Here is a 21,321-nt window from a genome sequence, read left to right as displayed (position 1 = left end):
CGGAGACGAGTGACGTCACGACCCGTCTGCGCATCTGCGGGCTGGCGGGGTCACACCGGTGACCGTGTGGAGCTGGTGGCTGTGGTTATGGCTACTCGTCGAGCTTTGCACTTCGTATTCAAAGTGGGAGACCGCTTCCAGACGGCGCGTTTCTTTCGCGATGTTCTGGGGATGAAGGTGCAGACGGGGGCCGAGAGGGGCTGGCGCGCGAGGGTGGGTGACCGGGGCCGCTGAGCCCCCCTGGCCCGGGGAGACAAATGGGTGTGTCGTGAATCTCCGCCAGTGCCCGGGTGTCCGACCTTAGCCCTGGACTCCCTGCTAGCCCTGTCGGGTTTTCAGCTTCAGGAAGCGTTGCATGTCGCGGTTGGGTTGGTGACCTTTGAAAGGGGCCTTTATTAGTCGCTGACTGTGTTCCCACACACGTTTCTTTCATTTAAGTTCATTCACAGATATTGAGCCTCAGCCCTCGTGGAGCTTCCAGTCTAGTGGGAAAGACAGTAAACAAGTAATATAATACTCTCCCAATGAACGATAACCCAGTCTCTTCCGGTTTAGACAATCAGCCTATTTAGAGCTCTGCTTCTCTCAGCCTTGCTTTTGAATATGGATATTCAGTCTCCGTGTGAGTGCTCCGGCCCTCCTCTCAACAGCCCAGATCTAAGTGTGAAGTCAGAACCCATTGTCTCCAACACCCGGAAGCGGCCTCTCCAGCCCTGAGCAGCTGCGATTTTGCAGGGATCACCTGGGTAGCAAATGCAGGTGGAAGCTATTGGGGAGCTCCCGATAAGCAAGGGCTTTAGAGGTGCAAGAGTGCAATTTAATGTAGAGAGTGCAGAAGATGTGGAGTGCAAGAGAGTTACCTGAATTCATCAGTCACTTAAAATATATCGTCTGTGCTTCACTGTCCTGTGTTGGTGACGGCTTTGGTGACAAAGATGAAAATGACCTCAGTTAATCTGTCCTCAACCAAAGTTTCTGACCTAGGGTGGGGGTGGAGATGAGAATTAAGATCTGTACATAGCTAACAATAATGGAAGTCAAAACTTGATAAGTGATGGAAAATCACAAAACTCCCTTAAATGTGTTTCCTCACTGATTAAAGGATTGTGAAGATTAAACACTGTTATGTGTGTAGTATTTGATACATCATGTGTATTATATAAATGGTAGCTGCTATTATTATTAAAAAATACTACAGGAAAGATTTAACTTCATCCTGGGTCATCAGGAAATAATTCATGGAGATCTTGAATTTGAGTTGATGTAAAAAATAGGATTTCCACAAACAAAGATTAGAGGGAGGAGTATGCTGGAAAAACTGAAAGAGCCAATGCAAAGATAAGGTATGTTTGGGAAACACCACTAGTTTTCTGTGCCTTTAGTTTAGATTACTTCGTTGAAGTTGAGATGGGATATCAGGACAAATTTGTTGGGACTACTTCTGATAGTACCTTGAATACTGAGAAATTTGGATTTTATGGCACAGTAAGTAGGGAGCTTGCTTACATTTTAGAACAGGTTAATGATGTGATCAGAGCTGTGCATGAGGGATGTAATTTTATGGTGGTATTAAGGAAAGAGATCAGTAAAGATGATTTTTAATAGTGTAGGAGAGAACTGATGGGAACTTGAACTGGAGCAGTAGCAATGGGAATCAGAAAGAATAGAAACTAGACGTTGAGAGGTTACTCTATGTGGGGTTCTGTGTCAAATAGTTTAATAAATTATCTATTTTCACAACACTTTGGGATACTCAGACCCTAAGCAACATTTTCAGCAAACGTTCTCAATCTCAGACAACTATTGAGTGACAAGCTAGAATTCCAAATCAGAATTCTACAATGCTAAAGGCTATACTTTGGTTTTCCGGGTGGTGGTGGTTGTTTTAACTCCACAGTGCTGCTTCCCCCAATCTAAGTAGTTTTTTTGTTTTTTGTTTTTTTTAAGATTTTATATATTTCTTTGACAGAGAGAGAGACAGTGAGAGAGGGAACACAAGCAGGGGCAGAGGGAGAGGGAGAAGCAGGCTCCCCGCCAAGCAGGAAGCCCGATGTGGGGCTCAATCCCAGGCCCCTGGGATCGTGACCTGAGCTGAAGGCAGACACTTAATGACTGAGCCACCCAGGCGCCCCCCAATCTAAGTAGATTTCACAACCTAGGTTGCCTGACCCTTGGTGTCAAGCTGTTCTTCCTTACTTCTGCTACTTCCAGTCTGGGAAAGATATGAAGCTCATTGTCTTTTGTTTGTTTTAGAAGTAAAACTTACAAATTAAATGTCTGTGTTTTAACATTTTAGCTTGTGCTAAATATGCTGTGTATAGTGCTGGTAACACTTTACAATGTGTTCTAATTCCCTTACCAGATTCTGCGGCATGAGGAATTTGAAGAAGGCTGCAAAGCTTCCTGTAATGGGTATGACACCTTGTTTCTTAAACTCTCCTTTAGGCTCTGAATACCCGTGGAGAACAGAAGACAGTTTCTCGAAGTGAGTATAAGACAGTGGAATAAATTCAGGAATCAGTAAATTAGGGTGGCAGCCTCAAAAACACAAATAAGTGTATATTCTAAATGAAGCAATGTCTTTTTTTTTTTTTTTAAGATTTTATTTATTTTTTTGACACAGAGAGAGTACAAGTGGGGGGAGCAGCAGGGAGAGGAAGAAGCAGGTTCCCACAGAACCCAACTTGAGGCTCGATCCCTGGGACCCTGGGATCATGACCTGAGCTGAAGGCAGACGCTTAACTGACTGAGCCACCCAGGTGTCCCTAAATGAAGCAAGGTCTTATTGAATGTCTCTTAGCTTAGTAGCCATAGCAAGCTGGAAAATTCTAAGGCCTAATGAGAATTGCATGCTTGTTGAGAGATAGGCAAAAAAAATAAAGGTCAGGTTGGAGAAGTATCTTTATAGGAGTATATCCCCTACTTTAAAGAAAAGGTAAACAAATCTTTCCCTCAAGTGCCAGACAGGTGATCTTTGGATCCTCTGGTGGTAGGGTCCACGAACACTGTCCATAGCTGCTTTTAGCACCAGCTGAGAGGTTAGCTCATCCTTGCAGGTACTCAGGGGACCAAAGGGACTGCCCACTGTTCTGTCCCGAGAGTGCCTTAGGGGAGTCCTGAGGCAGATTTTGTTTGTAGTCATTGGGTTCATTTACTTTCACTTTTCTAGGCCTTATGATGGGAAATGGAGTAAGACAATGGTGGGATTTGGACCTGAGGATGATCATTTTGTCGCAGAACTGACTTACAATTATGGCATCGGACACTACAAGCTTGGCAATGACTTCATGGTAAATGTCATTTTGTTTGAGCAGATTTTGGCTGTGCCTTTGATTGAGGTCCCTGATAAAACTTCAGGTGTGATGACTGCTCAAGTGACGGTGTTTGAGTGCAGGGTAGTGATTAGTTTTTTGTTTTCTGTTAAGACAAAAAACTGCTTGTGCACCTCTCTCAGAGCTGGCTTTGGGATGAAATGTGTTCCAGTGTTTCAGAGTCAAACTCAAGACTTAAAGACAGCGTTGACAGAGACAACTCTCCTTTTGGGGAATGACTGAGCCTTGAGAGCTAGAAGGGCCAGATCATTGTTCTGGTCAGGCAGGTCCAGATCACCACCCAGAGAAATATTTTCTCTCTGATGAGCCGTTAGGATCGGGCTGTGCTGTTATGGCCAGTGCTAGTCAGAGAAAGTCATGAGAAGCTTTTAAGGAGAAAGAGAAAGAAGCATTGCACGTACTGCATCCATTCCTTCATTCATGCCAGAGTCCAAGTGAGTGTGCATCTAAGAGTTCCGCTCTCTGCCTCCTACTGAGCAGCTGTGGTGTGCCAGATGGAATGTTACTGCGCTCAAATACACGGCAAGATAGGAATAATTAGTTTTCTCTCAGGTTCTACCGAGCAAATCTACCTCATGCTAGATGTTATTTTGGTCATTTAATCCTGCGATTACTCTTAATTCATGTTAAAATAATAATGACATTTAAATGGAATTTTTATGAGAATCAAACATCTATAAAAGTGTTTTGTAAATGAAAAGGATCGTTGAGATTTAACACATTAGTGTCTGTTTTTCTTATTCTTCATGTCTCTCACTCATTCATTCATTCATTCATTCATTCACTTATTTATTTATTTATACAAGAGCGGGAGAGAGAATCTTAAGCAGGCTCCATGCCCAGCTCAGAGCCTGATGAGGGGCTCGATCTCAAGACTGTGAGATCATGACCTGAGCCGAAATCAAGAGTCAGATGCTTAACCGATGGAGCCACCCAGGTAGCCCTAATTTATTCATTTAACAGATATTTATTGTGACTTACTATATGTTATGTACCTGGTTAGGTCCTGGGGATAGAGTAGAGTGAAGCATGTTCCCTGGCCTAAGGAGCTTCCTGTCTGGTGGGGGAAGCAAGTAAAGAGACGGAAGAATACAGTGTGATTAGTGCTAAGATTGGTGTAACAACAGGCGGATGTGGGAATACCTAGGAGGAATTCCCAACTTATTCCCCAAGAGAGAAAGCTTCAGAGAAGTGACACCTGAGTCAGGTGAGTGGGGTGGAGGTGAGAGGGTGAGATGAGTGCCCTCAGCATGTGCGCAGGCCTGGAGGTGAGAGGGAGCATGGCAGTCAGGGAGCTGTGACTAGCGCAGTCTGCTTGGAGCTACGTGTGTGAAGAGGAAGCGGGCAGAGATGAGGCTGGAGAAGTGAGCTGGAGCCACATCATACTAGGGTGTTTACACTTTGTTCTAAAGACAGAGTGAATGCATTTTTAAAGCAGGGGAATGGCGCAGTGTATGTGGCGTGCACGAATCCCCCTGGCTGGAGTGTGAACATGGGGTTGGAAGGAAGCCAAACTGGAAGCAAGGAAGCTAGCTCGAAGGCAGTACAGCAAGTGACTGGAAGCTCCTAACTCATGCGGTAGTAGTGGGAGATGGAGAGAAGTAGTGGATTGGAGAGATGTTTAGGAGGTAGAGTTAATAGGATTTGGTGATTGAGTGTAAATGAAAATTTCTTTGTGTTTCTCCTTATCTTTTCCTTACTCTCCAAATTTAAATCAGGGAGAGAAAAAGGAGCAAAACCATCTTGGCACCATCAACATTTCACCGGCTCAATTCAGATGTTGATTGATGGTGCTGCAGGGGTTAGAGGTCATGTTGGTGGAGAACAGCAGAGCTGCTCCGCTGTTGATCTTCCTGAGAGACTCTAGTAGTAAAATATCCCTAATGAAAGGAACTTTCTGGGCTCCTCAGTTCATGGAACAAAAAGAAAAACAAGTTACATAGAACTCCGATTTGTATAAAGAATTCCCACACATAAAAAAGAAGAGGATCCAGGGGCACCGGGGTGGCCCAGTCAGTTAGTGTCCAAGTCCTGATTTTGGCTCCAGTCGTGATCTCGGGGTTGTGAGGTCTAGCCCTGTATCCGGCTCTGCACTCAGCCAGGAGTCTGCCTGAGATTCTCTCCCTCTCCCTCTGCCCTTCCTGCCTCTTTTTCTCTGTCTCTCTCTCTTTCTCTCTCTCAAATAAATAAATCTTAAAAAAAAAAAAAGAGGATCAATAACTTAATTTTTTTTAAGGGGCAAAAACTATGGATAGACAGCCATAGAAAATCAGAAATGTCTCTCAAATATTGAAAAAGATGTTCAACTGCCAAGCTGCCATTTGTCACCTATCGGACAGACAAAAATCAAGAAGTGATTTCAACACAGCACACTGTGTTGAAAAGGGTGTTAGACAACTGCCCCTCTCATACATTACTTTTTTAAGAGTGTAAATTACTACTAAGAACTTAGTTTGGCAGTATCAAAATAATGCATTTGATTTTGGACCTTGCAGTTTCACACCCAGGACTTTAGTTTACATGTATGTTAACAAATATGTGAAATGAACTACGTATTATCTATCGTGGTATTTATTCATACAAGAAATATTGAGTGCCTGCTATGTGCCAGGCACGGTTCCAGGAACTTTGGATAACCAGTGAACAAAACGGGCAAAAATTTATGCCTGGCAGGGAAGGGAATCAGGGCCTGACAGACAATATGTAATAAATAGAATAAATAAATCATATAACATGCTTTAAAGGTGATCGTTGTTATTGGAAAAGAATAGAGCAGAGGAAGGGGGGTGGGGCGTATGGGACAGATGACTGGTTTTAATTTTAAGGAGGGTGTTGAGGGTAGGTATCAGGGAGGAGGGGACATTTGTGGAAAGTCACACAGGAGAGAAGAGAGTTAGCCATGTGGGTATCACAGGGAAGAGCAATCCAGATAGAACAGCCTGTGCAAAAGCCCTCAAAGGGCACCTGGCATGTTCCAGAAAATGCAAGGAGGCCAGTCTACCTGGGATAGACAGAACAAGAGGAAAGTGGGAGGAGATGGAGTCAGGAACGACATAGGATCAGGTTGTGTTGGGCCTTTCAGGCCATTAGAAGCCATCTCTGAGTGAAACGATGAGCTATCGAGGGTTTTAAGCAGGAGAAAAACAATGTAGGGTTGCTGTTTTAAGGGTAGAGTATGTTTCAGAAAATTTACTTTGGCTACAGAGCGGGTGATTGATTGACAAGACTCAGGGAAAGAGGCTGTTACGATAATCCCAGTTAGAACTGCAGCTGGTCTGATCAGAAGACATAGTTTACATTTTTAGGTATTTGATTAAATTTAAGTAATACCTCGATAGTTGGTTTAAATTTTTTTATTTATTTTTAAAGATTTTATTTATGTTAGAGAGGAGATTGAGAGAACAAGTTGGGGGAGGGGCAGAGGGAGAAGAAGACTCCCAGTGGAGCAAGGAGCCCAACGTGGGACTTGATCCCAGGACCCTGGGATCATGACCTGAGCCGAAGGCAGATGCTTAAACAACTGAGCCACGCAGGCGCCCAAATTTTTTTGTTTAAAAAGCAAAAATAAAAATAAAACATCTTAAGTAGGTAGCTGGCAAGCCAAGGTAAGATCAAGATTTCTCTGACTAGATCTTTAGAATTAAAAGAGATTATCTTTGGTTTTAAAATGATGAAACTTCTCAGGGTACCTTGGTTGGTTAAGTGCCTGCCTTCGGCTCAGGTCATGATCTCGGGGTCCTGGGATCGAGCCCCAGATTGGGCTTCTTGCTCAGCGGGGAATCTGCTTCTCCCTCTCCTTCTGCCCTTCCCCCTGCTTGTGCTCTCTCTCTGTGTCAAATAAATAAAATCTTTAAAAAAAAAAATGATCAAACTTTTCTAGCGTTTGAATTTCTTTCCTGCAATTCACAACATTTGGGATCTTTGTAGAAGTATGTCCAAAACCTACTTTAAAATCACTAGAAGAGGGGTGCCTGGGTGTCTTAGTCGGTTAAGCATGTGCCGTCGCCTGAGGTCATAATCCTAGCATCCTAGGATCGAGCCCCAAGTCAGGAAGCCCACTTCTTCCTCTCCCTCTGCTGTTCCCCTTTCTTGTGCTCCCTCGCTCTCTCTCTCTGCTCTCTCTCTTAAATAAATAAAATCTTTTAAAAAATCACTAGAAAAATTTGAATGCCAGTTAAATCTTAGGTGGCATGATGTAAAGGCAGTGCGGTTTTGTCTCATTATCTTGCTCTAGAAAAGATCTTTGGTTATATACTTGGTGATATTGTTGTTTGTCATAGGGTGTCACACTCGCTTCTAGCCAGGCTGTCAGCAATGCCAGGAAGCTGGAGTGGCCACTCAGTGAAGTTACAGAAGGTGTTTTTGAAACTGAGGCCCCAGGAGGATATAAGTTCTATTTGCAGAATCACAGTCTACCTCAGTCAGGTAATTATACCGGGACTAATAAAAGCCCTCTGTCTAGCGGCATCTTTGATGAAAGGAGAGAGGAACTGGATTTCTTTCTCCTGTGGAGTCTTTCTATATTGACACGATACCTTTCCCAAGCCAGTGTTTCTTATTCTTTGAAAAATCATATTTTCTTTTTTTTTTTTTTTTAAAGATTTTATTTATTTGACAGAGAGACAGCCAGCGAGAGAGGAAACACAAGCAGGGGGAGTGGGAGAGGAAGAAGCAGGCTCCCAGTGGAGCAGGGAGCCCAACGCAGGGCTCGATCCCAGGACCCCGGGATCACGCGCTGAGCCGAAGGCAGACGCTTAACGACTGAGCCACCCAGGCGCCCCTGAAAAAATCATATTTTCTTTTCTTTTTTTTTTTTTTTTTTTTTTTTTTTTTTTGAGAGAGAGAGCACACGGGAGGTGGAAAGTGAGAATCTTTTTTTTTTTTACGATTTTATTTATTTATTTGTCAGAGAGAGAGCACAACCGGGGGGGGGGGCAGCAGGCAGAGGTAGAAGTGGGCTCCTCACCGAGCAAGGACTGCAATGTGGGACTCGATCCCAGGACCCTGGAATCACGACCCGAGCCGAAGGCAGAGGCTTAACCAACTGAGCCACCCAGGTGTCCTTGGAGAGACAGAATCTTAGGCAGGCTGTGCAGCCCGATGTGGGGCTTGATCTTACAACGCTGAGATCATGACCTAAGCTGAAATCAAAAATCTGACACTTAAACAACTGAGCAGGCACCCTGAGAAATCATATTTTCATATTAGAACTTTAGTGCATAATGCTAGGGGATCTAACTGGTTCTGGTTCTATTCTGCTGGTAATATGTCTATTTACGATACTTTCAGCCGTAACAGAAAACCAATCTCAAACTAGCGTGAACGGTAAGAAAATGTTTTAGCTCACAGAGCAGGTATCCTGTAGGTTAGTTGATTCAGGAGCTTAGCAATGGCATCAAGAATCCAACTTTTTTCTCTCTCTCACCATCCTCTTGTCCACAGGGGTCTACTTTTAGAACCGGTTCCCTTGTGGTTGTTGGGTGGCTGCCAGTAGCAATTGGGGCTACCCACTACCACATTCTCATCTGGCAGGGGAAGGAGAGACTGACTTCCTGTTGCTTCTTATTAAGAGCAGAGCAAAACTTTTCTGGAAGCTTCCTGCAGACTTCCTGGTCAGATTTGATTCACACTCCTACTCCTGAATGAATCACTGCTAAGGGAAATAAGATTATCCTTAGACCAGTTGGTCCTGTCTCTCCAGCTGAGGTCAGTTTCGCAAACTGTAGTGCTGGTACTAGGTGAGTGAGGGTGGAATAGAAGTGAGGAGCCCAGCATGCTGAGTGCCATACAGAAAGAAACTTTGCACCGTGTGTTTCATGTTCTGCAGAAGCATCCTCATCATCTGTGTAATTCCTGCATGTTCTGTCTGCTCGGCCGAAAGAAAAACAGTAGCAGAAAAAAACCACTTGTGAATAGCAAAGGCAGTTCTCCCTGCCATTTTGGTCCATGAGAACACTCCCTTAAGTGGACCTGAGATGGGAGACACATATTCTGTTTCTTCCGCTGGTCTGCCTCGGTGCCCAAATGCCCCTTGTACTGAGTCTGATTGTGTGTGTAATGCTACCAGCTCAGCAAACAATGATCTGTTCCATGGCGTGAGTTTAGGCGGGTGCCAGATAGTATTTCTTTACTTCACTGGTGATTTAAGGGATTTTTATGATTATTTTTATTGATGGGTGATTCTTGCATATAAAGCAAGAATTTAAAACTCTAAAGCTTATGGGGTGCCTGGGTGGCTCAGTAGTTAAGCATCTCCCTTCGGCTCAGGGTGTGATCCCAGGGTCCTGGGATCGAGCCCCACATCAGGCTCCTCCACTGGGAGCCTGCTTCTTCCTCTCGCACTCCCTGCTTGTGTTCCCTCTCTCACTGGCTGTCTCTCTCTGTCAAATAAATAAATAAAATCTTTAAAAAAAAAAAATCTTAAAAAAAAAAAAACCAACTCTAAAGCTTAACTCCTGCCGCTAATTCCACTATGCATTTTTCCCCCTAGTTTTAATGGTGTTTCAATATATAAAAAATGGAGAGGCGCCTGGGTGGCTGAGTCAGTTAAGCATCTGACTCAGTGTCAGCTCAGGTCATGATCTCAGGGTTCTGGGATCAAGCCCCACACTGGGCTCCCTGCTCAGCGGGGAGTCTGCTTGTCCCTCCTGCTTATGTGCACTCGCTCTTTCTCTCTCTCTCTCTCTCTCAGGTAAATAAAATCTTGAAGAAAGAGTCTCTTTAAAAAAAAAAAATACATAAAATGGAGAGCCCCACAATCCTAAGATTGGAATGATAACACCTTTGGGGCATTAATTTCCAATTGGTAATAGAGTCAAATCTGTCAGTGTAGATGGTGTTCAGCCTTCCTTTGAATCACTGGGTCCTGGGTAGTCTCACCTACTTGTTACCATTCCTGCCCTGCATCCTTCAGGGACCCAGTTGGCTGAAATTTGTTGATTTCTCAATAAATGGGGAAAATGAACAGTCAGCCACGCAGAGGCACCGGTGAGAAACTTTCCCTTCGTTGGTATTGCTGTTCTAGCAAATGGGGCTGAGGCAATGAAAACCGAAGAAAAATATACTGAATTTATCATAGAGCAGCTCTTCAGAAGGTCACCTTACAATATAAAAATTTCCAGTAATGTTAAATGTTTTAGTATAATTTTTATCCTTTTTGCAAAAAAATAGATTTTTCTTCCTAGACAGATGAGCAAAGAAGAAGAAAGAAGAAAACAGTACCCACATAGCCAGATAATCACTGTTAACATTTTAGAGTGTATCCTTCCAATCATTTATCCAAAAAAAAATCTATCTGGGTGCCTGGGTGGCTCAGTTGGTTGGGTGTCTGCTTTTGGCTCGGGTCATAGTCCCTGGGTCCTGGGATCAAGTCCCATGTTAGGGTCCCCAGTCGGTGGGGAATCTGCTTCTCTCTCTGCCCCCCTGCCATGCTCTCACCCATTCTCTCTGTCTCTCAAAAATAAGTAAATGGAATCTTTAAAAAAAAAAAATCTATTTCTATATCTATCATATGTTCCATTGTAGCGATTCCATTGTATTACATTGTAGGAAGATTAAACACTTGTCTGTTGTTAGATATTTATGTTGTCCCTAGTGTTTCATTGTTATGAGCAACACTGTAAAGAATGTCTTTGTGCTGAAAGCCCTTTATACATCCACAATTACTTCTTTAATTGGTGGTAATAGGATTGCTCTTTGAAAAGCAGTTTACATTTTTTTAGGATTTGGATACATTCTGTCAAATTGTTGCCCAGAAGTGTACTAATTTACACTCTGCCAGTATTATATGATTGTGATTTTCCCCCTGCCCTATCACAGTTAGCACTGTGGCTTTTACAATTATTTGCCAATGAAATAACAGAATGCTTTAATTCTAATTTCTTTGGTTATTTGTGAGGTTGAATGTTTTGTTTTTGTTTTTTTTTTTTATGTTCATTAACTATTCCAGTTCATTCTTTGTGGATTACCACTTTGTGTTTTTTACCTATTTTTTCTAGGATGTTAGTCTTTTTCTTTCTAATGTTTAAAGGTGATTTAAATATTAAGGACTTTTTGTCACATATGTTGCGAAAATGTTTCCTAATTTGTCATTTACTCTTTGATTGTAATTTTTTCCTGTTTCGTTTCGTTTTTCTTTTCTTTTCTTTTTCTTTCTTTCTTTCTTTCTTTCTTTCTTTCTTTTTTGGTGGTGGTTGTCTAGGAATTTTCCATTTCATGTAATTAACTTAGTAAATTTTTTCCTTCATGGTTTTTCTATTTCTGGTGTCAGGTTTTTAAAATAAATCTTTTTCCACCCCAAAATTGCAGCAGTAATGACCTGTTTTTAGTATTTCCGTGGTTTCATTCTTTAAACTTAATCCTTTAGCCCATCAGATTGAACATGTTTTGCCATTTAGTTTAAAGGTGTAATTTTTCCCCACCAAATGACAAGCCAGTTATCTTTGTTCCATTTATTGAATAATGTGCCTTTTCATACTGACCTAAAATCCTTTTCTTATCGTAAACTAAGTTCTTGGGGTGCCTGGGTGGCTCATTCGGTTAAGTGTTTGCCTTCGGCTCAGGTCATGATCCCAGGGTCCTGGGATTGAGCCCCACATAGGGCTCCCCACTCCACGGGGAGCCCATTTCTCCCTCTCCCTCNGCCCATTTCTCCCTCTGCCTCCCTGCTCCCCCTGCTTGTGTGAGCTCTCTTTCAATCTGTCAAATAAATAAATAAAATCTTAAAAAAAATAAACTAAGTTCTGGGGCACCTGGGTGGCTCAGTCGCTTAAGTGTCTGCCTTCAGCTCAGGTCATGATCCCAGTGTCCTGGGATCAAGCCCCACATCTGGCTCCCTGCTCAGTGGGGAGCCTCCTTCTCCCTCTCCCTCTGCTGCTCCCCCTGCTTGTGCTCTCTCTCTCTCTCTCTGTGAAATAAATAATTAAAATCTTTAAAAAAAAAAAACCTAAGTTCTTATATATACTCAAGTCTGATTTAATCTTTCTATTCTATTACATTCCACTGATCTGTCCATTCCTACTGTTTTTTTACTCTCCAGATCCTGTATTAAAAGTAACACTCGCAGTATCTGATCTTCAGAGGTCCTTGAACTACTGGTCTAATCTACTGGGAATGAAAATTTATGAAAAAGATGAAGAGAAGCAAAGGGCTTTGCTGGGCTATGCTGATAACCAGGTGAGTGATCTTGGAAGGAAGTAATTGTTACTTTGAGTTTGGCTTATAAATGAGGTTAACATGAAGGTTATTCTCAGAGTTTTTTCACGGTCATTCAATATTTACACAGATAAACAGAAAGAAGAAAATAAAAACTGCTGATAACCTCATCACCCAGATATTACCTTTGTTTATATTCGGGGATATATCCTTTGAGAAGTGGAATTGCTGAGTCAGAGGAGATGGAGACAAGATCTAATACTATAATGATAATCTATTTTCATCTTTTTTTTTTTTTTTTTTTAATAACCTAGCATTTGAATGTGATTTAGTCCTTGCAGTCTGACCCAGCAGGTCTACTCCTAGGAATTTATTTCACAGACGTACTCAGCCGTTCGTGCGCACAAGGGAACGTGTACAAGGTTATCTGTTGCAGCGTGGTAATAGCAAAAGAGAAGAAGTAACCTCAATGTCCCGTGCACTAGAGGGGTAGTTCAGTGATTTATGGTTTATAAATAAACGGACTACTGTGCAACCATCTAAAAGAATGGGGTGAATCGTTATGTGCCGGCGGAGTAACATTGGATAAAAACAAGGGACAGAATAATGTGTAAATTATGCTGTTTGTATAAAAAAAAGAGGATCTATGCATGCCATGTGTCTAGCAGGACACACAAGAGGCCTCTGGGAGAGAATAGAAGAGAGAGTTTTTACTTTATTCCTTTAGTCCTGTTTGAATTAATTAATTAATTAATTTCCACATAACCTGTTCCAAAAAAATAGACCCACTTTCTTATTTCTTTGCAGTGTAAGCTGGAGCTACAGGGCATCAAGGGTACAGTTGATCATGCAGCGGCTTTTGGAAGAATTGCCTTTTCTTGCCCCCAGAAAGAGGTAGTGTTTGTTCCTGGATCTTTTGTGTAAGCTCTGTGACTAGCTAGTTGAACCAGCTAAGGAACCTCAGCCCTCCCTTCTTTACGTTCGTTCCAGTTGTGGCTTTGGTGTCAAGTTCAGCAGTTGTCTCAAGAGCAGCTGCGATAATGAAATCAAACAAGTGGTGCCTGGGTTCTCTCTGGTTGATCTGATATTCCCCTGGGGCTGATAAGGACCACAGTGTGGGAGTGGTATGTGACCCCTTGCTCACTTTGTGTTTTTTTTTCCTCAAGTTACCGGACATAGAAGACTTGATGAAAAGGGAAAACCAGAAGATTCTGACTCCCCTAGTGAGTCTGGATACCCCAGGGAAAGCAACCGTACAAGTGGTCATTCTGGCTGACCCTGTAAGGATTACTCGGGAAAGGGATGGGCTGCACCAAGGGTTTCTTCAAGGTGTCTTTTTGCCAAATTTCTTTTCTCTTTATTGGTGTAGGATGGACATGAAATTTGTTTTGTGGGGGATGAAGCATTTCGAGAACTTTCTAAGATGGATCCAGAGGGCAGCAAATTGTTGGATGATGTGAGTCTTATTTCTGACTTTGTATCCCTATAGGCCCACAGGGGATGGTGTTAAGTGTGTGTGTGGGGAGGAAAGTGCATGGGGGAAGGGTTAAAGCAACTGGGTCCAGTGCTATGTCCTTTTGATGACAGGGTGACTTTTGAGCCAGGAATATGTGTCTTCATTACCACCCACCTCACTCTTTTTTTTTCTTGTTTTAAGATTTTATTTATATGTAATCTCAGCATTCAGTGTGGGGCTCGCACCCACAACCCCGAGATCGGGAGTCACATGCTCTACCACCTGAGCCAGCCAGGTGCCCCTAAAATATTTTAGTTTTTTAAGTCATCTCTACACCCAGCGTGGGGCTCAAACTCACCACCCCAACATCAAGAGTTGCACGCTCTACCGACTGAGCCAGCCAGGCGCCCCACGCCCGTATGACCCTTAACTGGGTGCAGCATTTATGCCTTCGTACTTGCTCACGCTGCCTCTGTGCCTCACAATTCTGCTCAGCAAGGGGAAAGGCCCAGATGCATCCCCTTGCTTTAGCTCTTTTGGTCCTCTCATCTCCAGTCTACAGTGGCATTCCCTTCCTTTCCAGTGAATCGTTCTCGTCAGCATGCAAACAGGCTTTTATGTCTCCCATCTTTTAAAAATCTTTTGCCCCATATCCCTTATCCATAGTTCTTTTTAAAAAGTCTGCCTATGGGGCGCCTGGGTGGCTCAGTTGTTAAGTGTCTGCGTTCGGCTCAGGGTGTGATCCTGGCGTTCTGGGATCGAGCCCCACGTCAGGCTCCTCCACTGGGAGCCTGCTTCTTCCTCTCCCACTCCCCCTGCTTGTGTTCCCTCTCTCGCTGGCTGTCTGTCTCTGTCAAATAAATAAATAAAATCTTTAAAAAAAAATCTGCCTATACTCTGTTTCTGCTTTTTACCTCCCATTCACACTTGAGTCTTTTCTGCACTGGCTCCTGTCGCTCAGGGAAATGCTCCTTTTGGTGTCATTAGTGACTTCCATCTTGCCAAGTCCAGCAACTACTTTTCTATGCTCATCAAACTCAGTCTTTCATCAGCATGAAAGCCGCTGTTGTACTCCAGCTTCTAGCACATACCTAGTGTGTAGTTGGAACTTAGTGAATGCTGTTGGTGATTAAAGGAGTGAATTAGTCTATCCAGGTTCTTCACTTACTATCGGTGTGACTGACTGTAAGTAATTTACTTAAATTCGCTGAACTTCAGTTTGGGTTGTTTTGTTTTGTTTTAAGTAATCTCTGTGTCCAAAATGGGGCTCGAACTCACGACCCCAAGATCAAGAGTCACATGCTCTACCAAAGCCAGCCAGGTTCCCTTATGCTTTAGTTTTCTTACCTGAAAATGTGAGAAAGTAAGATTATTCACCTCATAGGATGGTTGTATGGTTTATAGAGCGTGGCAAACTGCTGACAGAATAATAGACGTTCAATTAAATTAAAGTAGGAAACACAGAAAATATAACATTAATAAATTTATCAAAAAGGAAAGTAGAATCTCACACAACCTCCCGGTTGGCACATTTGTTAGACTTTTTCCTTCTTGCTTTTTCATATCACTGACCACCTTCCTTCTTTTCCAAGCTCGCTTCTCCTTTGGTCTTAGAGATCCTGCCATCTTCATATCTCTCTGACAGCTTCTGCTCAGACACAAGCACCTCTTTCTGTCTTATTCCAAAACAATTTACCCACAGTCCCACTCTAGCTGTCTTTTATTCTCATTCCACATTTTTTCTCTTCTCTGAGTAGAAGTTACCTACTACTCTGGTTTCTTCTCCTCTGAGCTATAACCATCGTCCATTCCCTGACTTCCTAATTTCTAGTCCCTACTTCTCCCTAAGCTCCAAACAAGTATTTTTTGTTGTTACTGAGGTAAAATATACACGAAATACAAGCGAACAGAAGTTTAGTGTTCCATTTGATGAGTTTTGACAGTTAAATATTCTCATACAACCGCTGTTCAAAATATAGAGCGTTTTCATCATTGCAGAAAGTTCTCCCATGCCCATTTCCAGCTGATTCCCACCCCTGCCTCCCAGAGGCAAGTATTGTACTGATTTGTCACATTATTTTTGTGTGTCCTTGGACTTCATATAAATGAAATCATTCAGTAGGTATTCTTTTGTGCCTGACTACTGTCACCCAGCATAACATTTTTGAGATTCTTCTATGTAATTGTACATAACGGAGTTTGTTCTTTTTTTTTTTTTTTTTTTTTTTTTTTTGATTGCTGAGTGGTATTCAATTTTATAAATATAACAGTTTGCTTATCCATTCTTCCAATGGTGGATATTTGAATTGTTTCCAGATTTTTATCCACAATAAGGAAGACTGCTTTGAACATTCTTATGTAAATCTCATAGACATGTTTCATTTCTCTTAGGTAATAACTAGGAGTGGAATTGCTTTTACTTTCTGAAAAACTGCCAAACAGTTGTCCAAAGTGATTGAACCACTTTACTCTTCTGTCAGCCATGTCTGTGTTTGAGAGTTCCCGATGTTCCGTATCCTCATCAGCATTTGTGTTTTTCTGGGTTTTGCTTTAGCTAGCCTAGAACATGTAAAATGTTTCTCACTGAGATTTTAATTTGCATTTCCCTGATAACTGCTGACATTGAGCACCTTTGCTATGCTTAATGGTTATTTGCATACCTTCCTTTGTGAATTATGTGTTCAAGTCTTTTCTCCATTTCTTTCCATCATAGATTTTATTTTTAATATTTGGTGATTAAAAATTCCAGAAATACACAGGAGAGTACAATAAATCTGTGTGATTGTCACTGATCAATGCTGCCATAATTTTTATCATTCCTTCCCACCACCCCCTATTTTTTTTTAAGACTTTTATTTATTCATTTGAGAGAGAGTAAGAGCACGAGCAGAAGCAAGGGGAGAGGCAGAGGAGGAGAGCCAGACTCCCTGCTGAGCCATGTGGGGCTCAATCCCTGGACCTCATGACCATGACCTGAGTGGAAGGTGACAACCAACTGAGCCACCCAAGCGCCCCTTTTTTGCTAGGGAATTCTAAGGCAAACCCTAGCCACTGTGTTATTTCAACCCTAAATACTTAAGTATTTTATACATTTAAATTTTTTTAAGGTATTATTTATTTATTTGAGAGAGAGAGAGCTTACATGCGAGCCCAAGCTAGGGGAGGGGCAGAGGGAGAGGAAGAAGCAGACTCCCCACTGAGCAGAGAACCTGATGTGGGTGTCAATCCCAGGACTTTCGGAAGATTAAACAATTTCTGAAATGACTGGATTTATGCTTTAGAAAGCTGATGCTGCCAGGAGGGATGGCAGACGAAGGCAGACATTTAACCGACTGAGGCACCCCAGTATTTTATATATTTTTAAATTATTTAAAGAAGTAAAAATCCAGGAATTTGCTTATGTGTCATATTGATATTAGCACACTTAAAAAAACACCAGTATATCCTTAATGTCACCTAAAATCCAACTTTATTAAAATTTCCCTGATTATCTAAAAATGATTTTATATAGTTGGTTCTCCCTATGTATTTTTAAGTAGCTTTAATATAATTGGACTGTATCAATACAGAACAATTTGTATGATCCACTGAGTTTCATGACAAACTAGTTGGAAGACACACCTCTGATCTATTTTATATTTTAGCTTAGTCTGTAATCTCTATGAATGTATTTTCACATTATGTGACTTTGCTCACATGATTTTATTCTCCTGGAATGTCCCTTATTTAAGTATTTGCTTATTTTTTAAGGCCCATTCAAATCCTTTTTTTTTTTAATTGGTTATTTATCTTGTAGATTAGTTGGAGTTCTGGATGTGAGTCATTTGTTAAATATCTACAAATGCAAGTACTTTTCCCAGTCTATGGCTTGCCAATTTATTTATTTATTTTTTTAAAGATTTTATTTATTTATTCGACAGAGATAGAGACAGCCAGCGAGAGAGGGAGCACAAGCAGGGGGAGTGGGAGAGGAAGAAGCAGGCTCACAGTGGAGGAGCCTGATGTGGGGCTCGATCCCATAACGCCGGGATCACGCCCTGAGCCGAAGGCAGACACTTAACCGCTGTGCCACCCAGGCGCCCCCCAATTTATTTTCTTAACAGAGTCCTTTGGGTGTGCCTGGGTGGCTCAGTCGGCTAAGTGTCTGCCTTCCGCTCAGGTCATGATCCCAGCATCCGGGGATCGAGTCCCACATCGGGCTCCCTGCTCATCGGGGAGTTTGCTTCTCCCTCTGCCCCTTCCCCGCACTCGTGCTCTCTCTCACTCTCTCTCGCAAATAAATAAAATCTTAAAAAATCTACAAACACTTGTTCAGTACTCATCAGCATCCTGTCAAAGATGTACTCTATGAAAATATTTTTTTAAGATTTTATTTATGGGGGGCGCCTGGGTGGCACAGCGGTTAAGCGTCTGCCTTCGGCTCAGGGTGTGATCCCGGCGTTCTGGGATCGAGCCCCACATCAGGCTCCTCTGCTATGAGCCTGCTTCTTCCTCTCCCACTCCCCCTGCTTGTGTTCCCTCTCTCGCTGGCTGTCTCTACCTCTGTCGAATAAATAAATAAAATCTTTAAAAAAAAAAAAAGCTTTTATTTATGTATCAGAGAGAGAATGTGAGCTGGAGGGAGAGGGAGAAAGAACTGAAGCAGACTCTGCTGAGCACAGAGCCTGATGTGGGGCTTGATTCCACAACCAGGAGATCATGACTTTAGCCAAAACCAAGGGTTGGACGCTCAACCGATTGAGCCGCCCAGGTGCTCCCTGAATGAACACTTTTTACTTGTTAATAACTGTGGACAGTGCAGTGAGGTACAAAGTGGACTGTATATGTTTTGTTTTATGGACTTAAATATATATTCCAATTCTCTTCCTGTAGGCAATGGCGGCAGATAAAAGTGATGAATGGTTTGCTAGACAAAATAAATCAAAGGCTTCGGGGTAACAGAAGACATGATGTGGAACAAGCATTTGTGATTGCTGTCTAGCACCTGCAAGGCCTGATGTGTCCATGCATAGTAAATGCTCTCACAACTTGGTGGTTTCCTGTATAAGCAAGGAGGCTGGGGTGGGAAAGATCTGTGTGTTTTAATCTTTGAAAGCTCTAAGATATATTTTAGAAACAAAATCCTATTATTATCAGTACAATTAGAGGAGAACTCTTGTTGTAATCTGCAGTGTCACTAGAATGGCACATCCTATGTGTAACTCTATTAGATTAGGCATAAATAACTTTTTAGCTTGGGCAACTATGTGGGACATTACCTTTGGTTGGAGGTGGAGGGAATTTTGATAAGATTATAGCAGAAATACTTCTAGCACCATGATAGTATGCTGTTCTAATGCCTTCCTCTGGCAGGCCTTGACATTGGAAAATGTTAAAGAAATTTTGTTCCTTGAATCAAAAGATTTGACTAACATGCCACACATTCCTTGCTTCAAAATTTTGAGCAGCCAGAGAAAACAGATGGAAGGATCTAATGTGTTGTGCTGCTACATGCCTGGCTTCCTGCTATTTTCTTTATATAATTTTTTAAAATCTTCATGAGAATTTTGATTTCTTAAATATGGGTTAGATTTCTTAAATATGGATTAGGTTATTTCTTGAGCCTGAAAAAATTTTTTTAATGATTTCTTATAGTTTTCTACTTTGTTCCACAGAACAAATTAATTTTAATCATTGGAAACAGAGTTACATTGGCCATATTTATTATAAATGGTTTTTGAAAGTATACTTCTGAAATAAAGTTGTTATACCAGCGTCTAAGACTCTATTTAAAATGGGTGGTAGCCAGGTTTAAATTTTAGGGAAGAAGCTGAGGCGATTGAAAAGGATTGACTCACCAAGAGAAAAAAATCCTTTTCCAGCTCCCCGGTCCTTTTCATTCAACTTAAATTCTCTGTCTTAGGGAAGCAATCATGAGTTTCAAAGCAAACCAAATTACATATGTTCCTTCTCTAGATCATTGGTTCACTTTTTTTCTATACACCAGGAAATTGTATGGATTTTGAATAACAAATTTCACTGTGTTTCTTTAGACTATGATTTGTTAATTTTCAGATTTCCTATTAGATTATTAATTCTTGATGTTTATTTCTAGTAACACTGTTCTTGTGCAAAGAAACTGTGCTTTTCTCAGTGTATTATGCTGCTGTCATAGGCCTTCTAAGTTTGTCATAGCAAAATAAACGGTTTATATAAGTACTGAATGACTAAACACATACTAGATTTCTTTTTATCTACTTACATATTAACATACCAAAACTTTTCTTTCTTAAGTTGCAGCTATGCATGACAGAAGTTAATACTGTTTATCTACCTGGGACATTTTAATTTTATGATATAAGCCCCCTTTTGTCTCACTGCCAGCCGTTTTTCTTTTGTTGCATTCTTTAATATTGTATTCATCCTACAACTATTTAGTGTACAATTTTGGCCTTTTACCAAGGAATCCAAAAGTTTACCTCTGCGCAGTGTAGCTAGTGATTTTATTTATTTTTTAAGGAGGGAAGGGGCAGAGCGGGAGAGAGAATCTTAAGCAGTCTCCACGTTCAGTGACATGGGGCTCGACTCGGGGCTGAATCTCACAACCCTGAGATGATGACCTGAGGTGATATAAGGAGTCAGACGCTTAACCGACTGAGCCACTCAGGGACCCCTGGTGTAGCTAATGATTTTAAATCACAGGTACAATTATTTTCCCACCTCTGAGGTTGGTGTGATTCATTAGACTTTTTTTTTTTTTTAAAGATTTTATTTACTTATTCGACAGAGAGAGAGGGAGCCAGCGAGAGAGGGAACACAAGCAGGGGAGTGGGAGAGGAAGAAGCAGGCTCATAGCTGAAGAGCCTGATGTGGGGCTCGATCCCATAATCGGGATCGCGCCCTGAGCCGAAGGCAGACGCTTAACCGCTGTGCCACCCAGGCGCCCCTGGTGTGATTCATTAGAAAACAAGGTTATAAGATGGTTTTGCCCAAGCTGGTGTTTCAAAACAGGTGAAGTTGGAAAGTTCTTTGGCTTCTCTGGAGTTGTGTTTTCAGAGCAGTCAATCCCCAGAGCCTTGAGGGGTTGAGGAGTTCTAGCATATTAAGTTTGAATTCAAACTTCCCTTGGGTGTAAATCCAGAGAGATTTAGAATGGCTATGTTGCAAGACCTCCCCTAGCTTAGCCAGGGGAGTTAATATGAAATCCGTATTTGCTTGACATCTTGATGGAATTAGCAAAGCTGTGGACGTTCACAGCTCCTTTACATGACTTTCTGCCCATCTCACCTGTACCATGCAGTTGCCATTGTGATTTAGCAGCTTTTGGGAGGGCTCCAATTTCTCCACTGAAATTTATGGTGAGAGTTAATGGGAAGTTTCAGTTTGGTCTAAGACTTCTTA

The 21,321-nt window shown here is 41.9% G+C and overlaps 1 protein-coding gene across 2 annotated transcripts; it reads left to right on the top strand.

The window, feature by feature from the left end:
- The first annotated feature begins 19 nt into the window (after positions 1-19).
- GLOD4 (glyoxalase domain containing 4) lies at positions 20-20,144 on the top strand. 2 transcript variants are annotated; one of them, XM_002918047.4, is made up of 9 exons: positions 20-177; positions 2,363-2,412; positions 3,170-3,290; positions 7,613-7,757; positions 12,370-12,506; positions 13,293-13,379; positions 13,652-13,765; positions 13,855-13,941; positions 18,814-20,144. In XM_002918047.4, exons 1-9 carry the CDS (start codon positions 88-90, stop codon positions 18,877-18,879), a joined length of 897 nt encoding a protein of 298 aa, XP_002918093.1. In that variant the 5' UTR covers positions 20-87; the 3' UTR covers positions 18,880-20,144. The 2 variants fall into 2 exon arrangements, with proteins under 2 accessions (XP_002918093.1, XP_034496202.1); XM_034640311.1 differs by having other exon boundaries at positions 23-213.
- The last annotated feature ends 1,177 nt before the right edge of the window (positions 20,145-21,321 follow it).

The sequence above is a fragment of the Ailuropoda melanoleuca genome, chromosome 13 (assembly GCF_002007445.2).
Source record: "Ailuropoda melanoleuca isolate Jingjing chromosome 13, ASM200744v2, whole genome shotgun sequence".
NCBI classification, from domain to species: Eukaryota; Metazoa; Chordata; class Mammalia; order Carnivora; family Ursidae; genus Ailuropoda; species Ailuropoda melanoleuca.
Note: the sequence above shows the minus strand (reverse complement) of the source record. Positions and strands in the feature narration are given on the sequence as shown.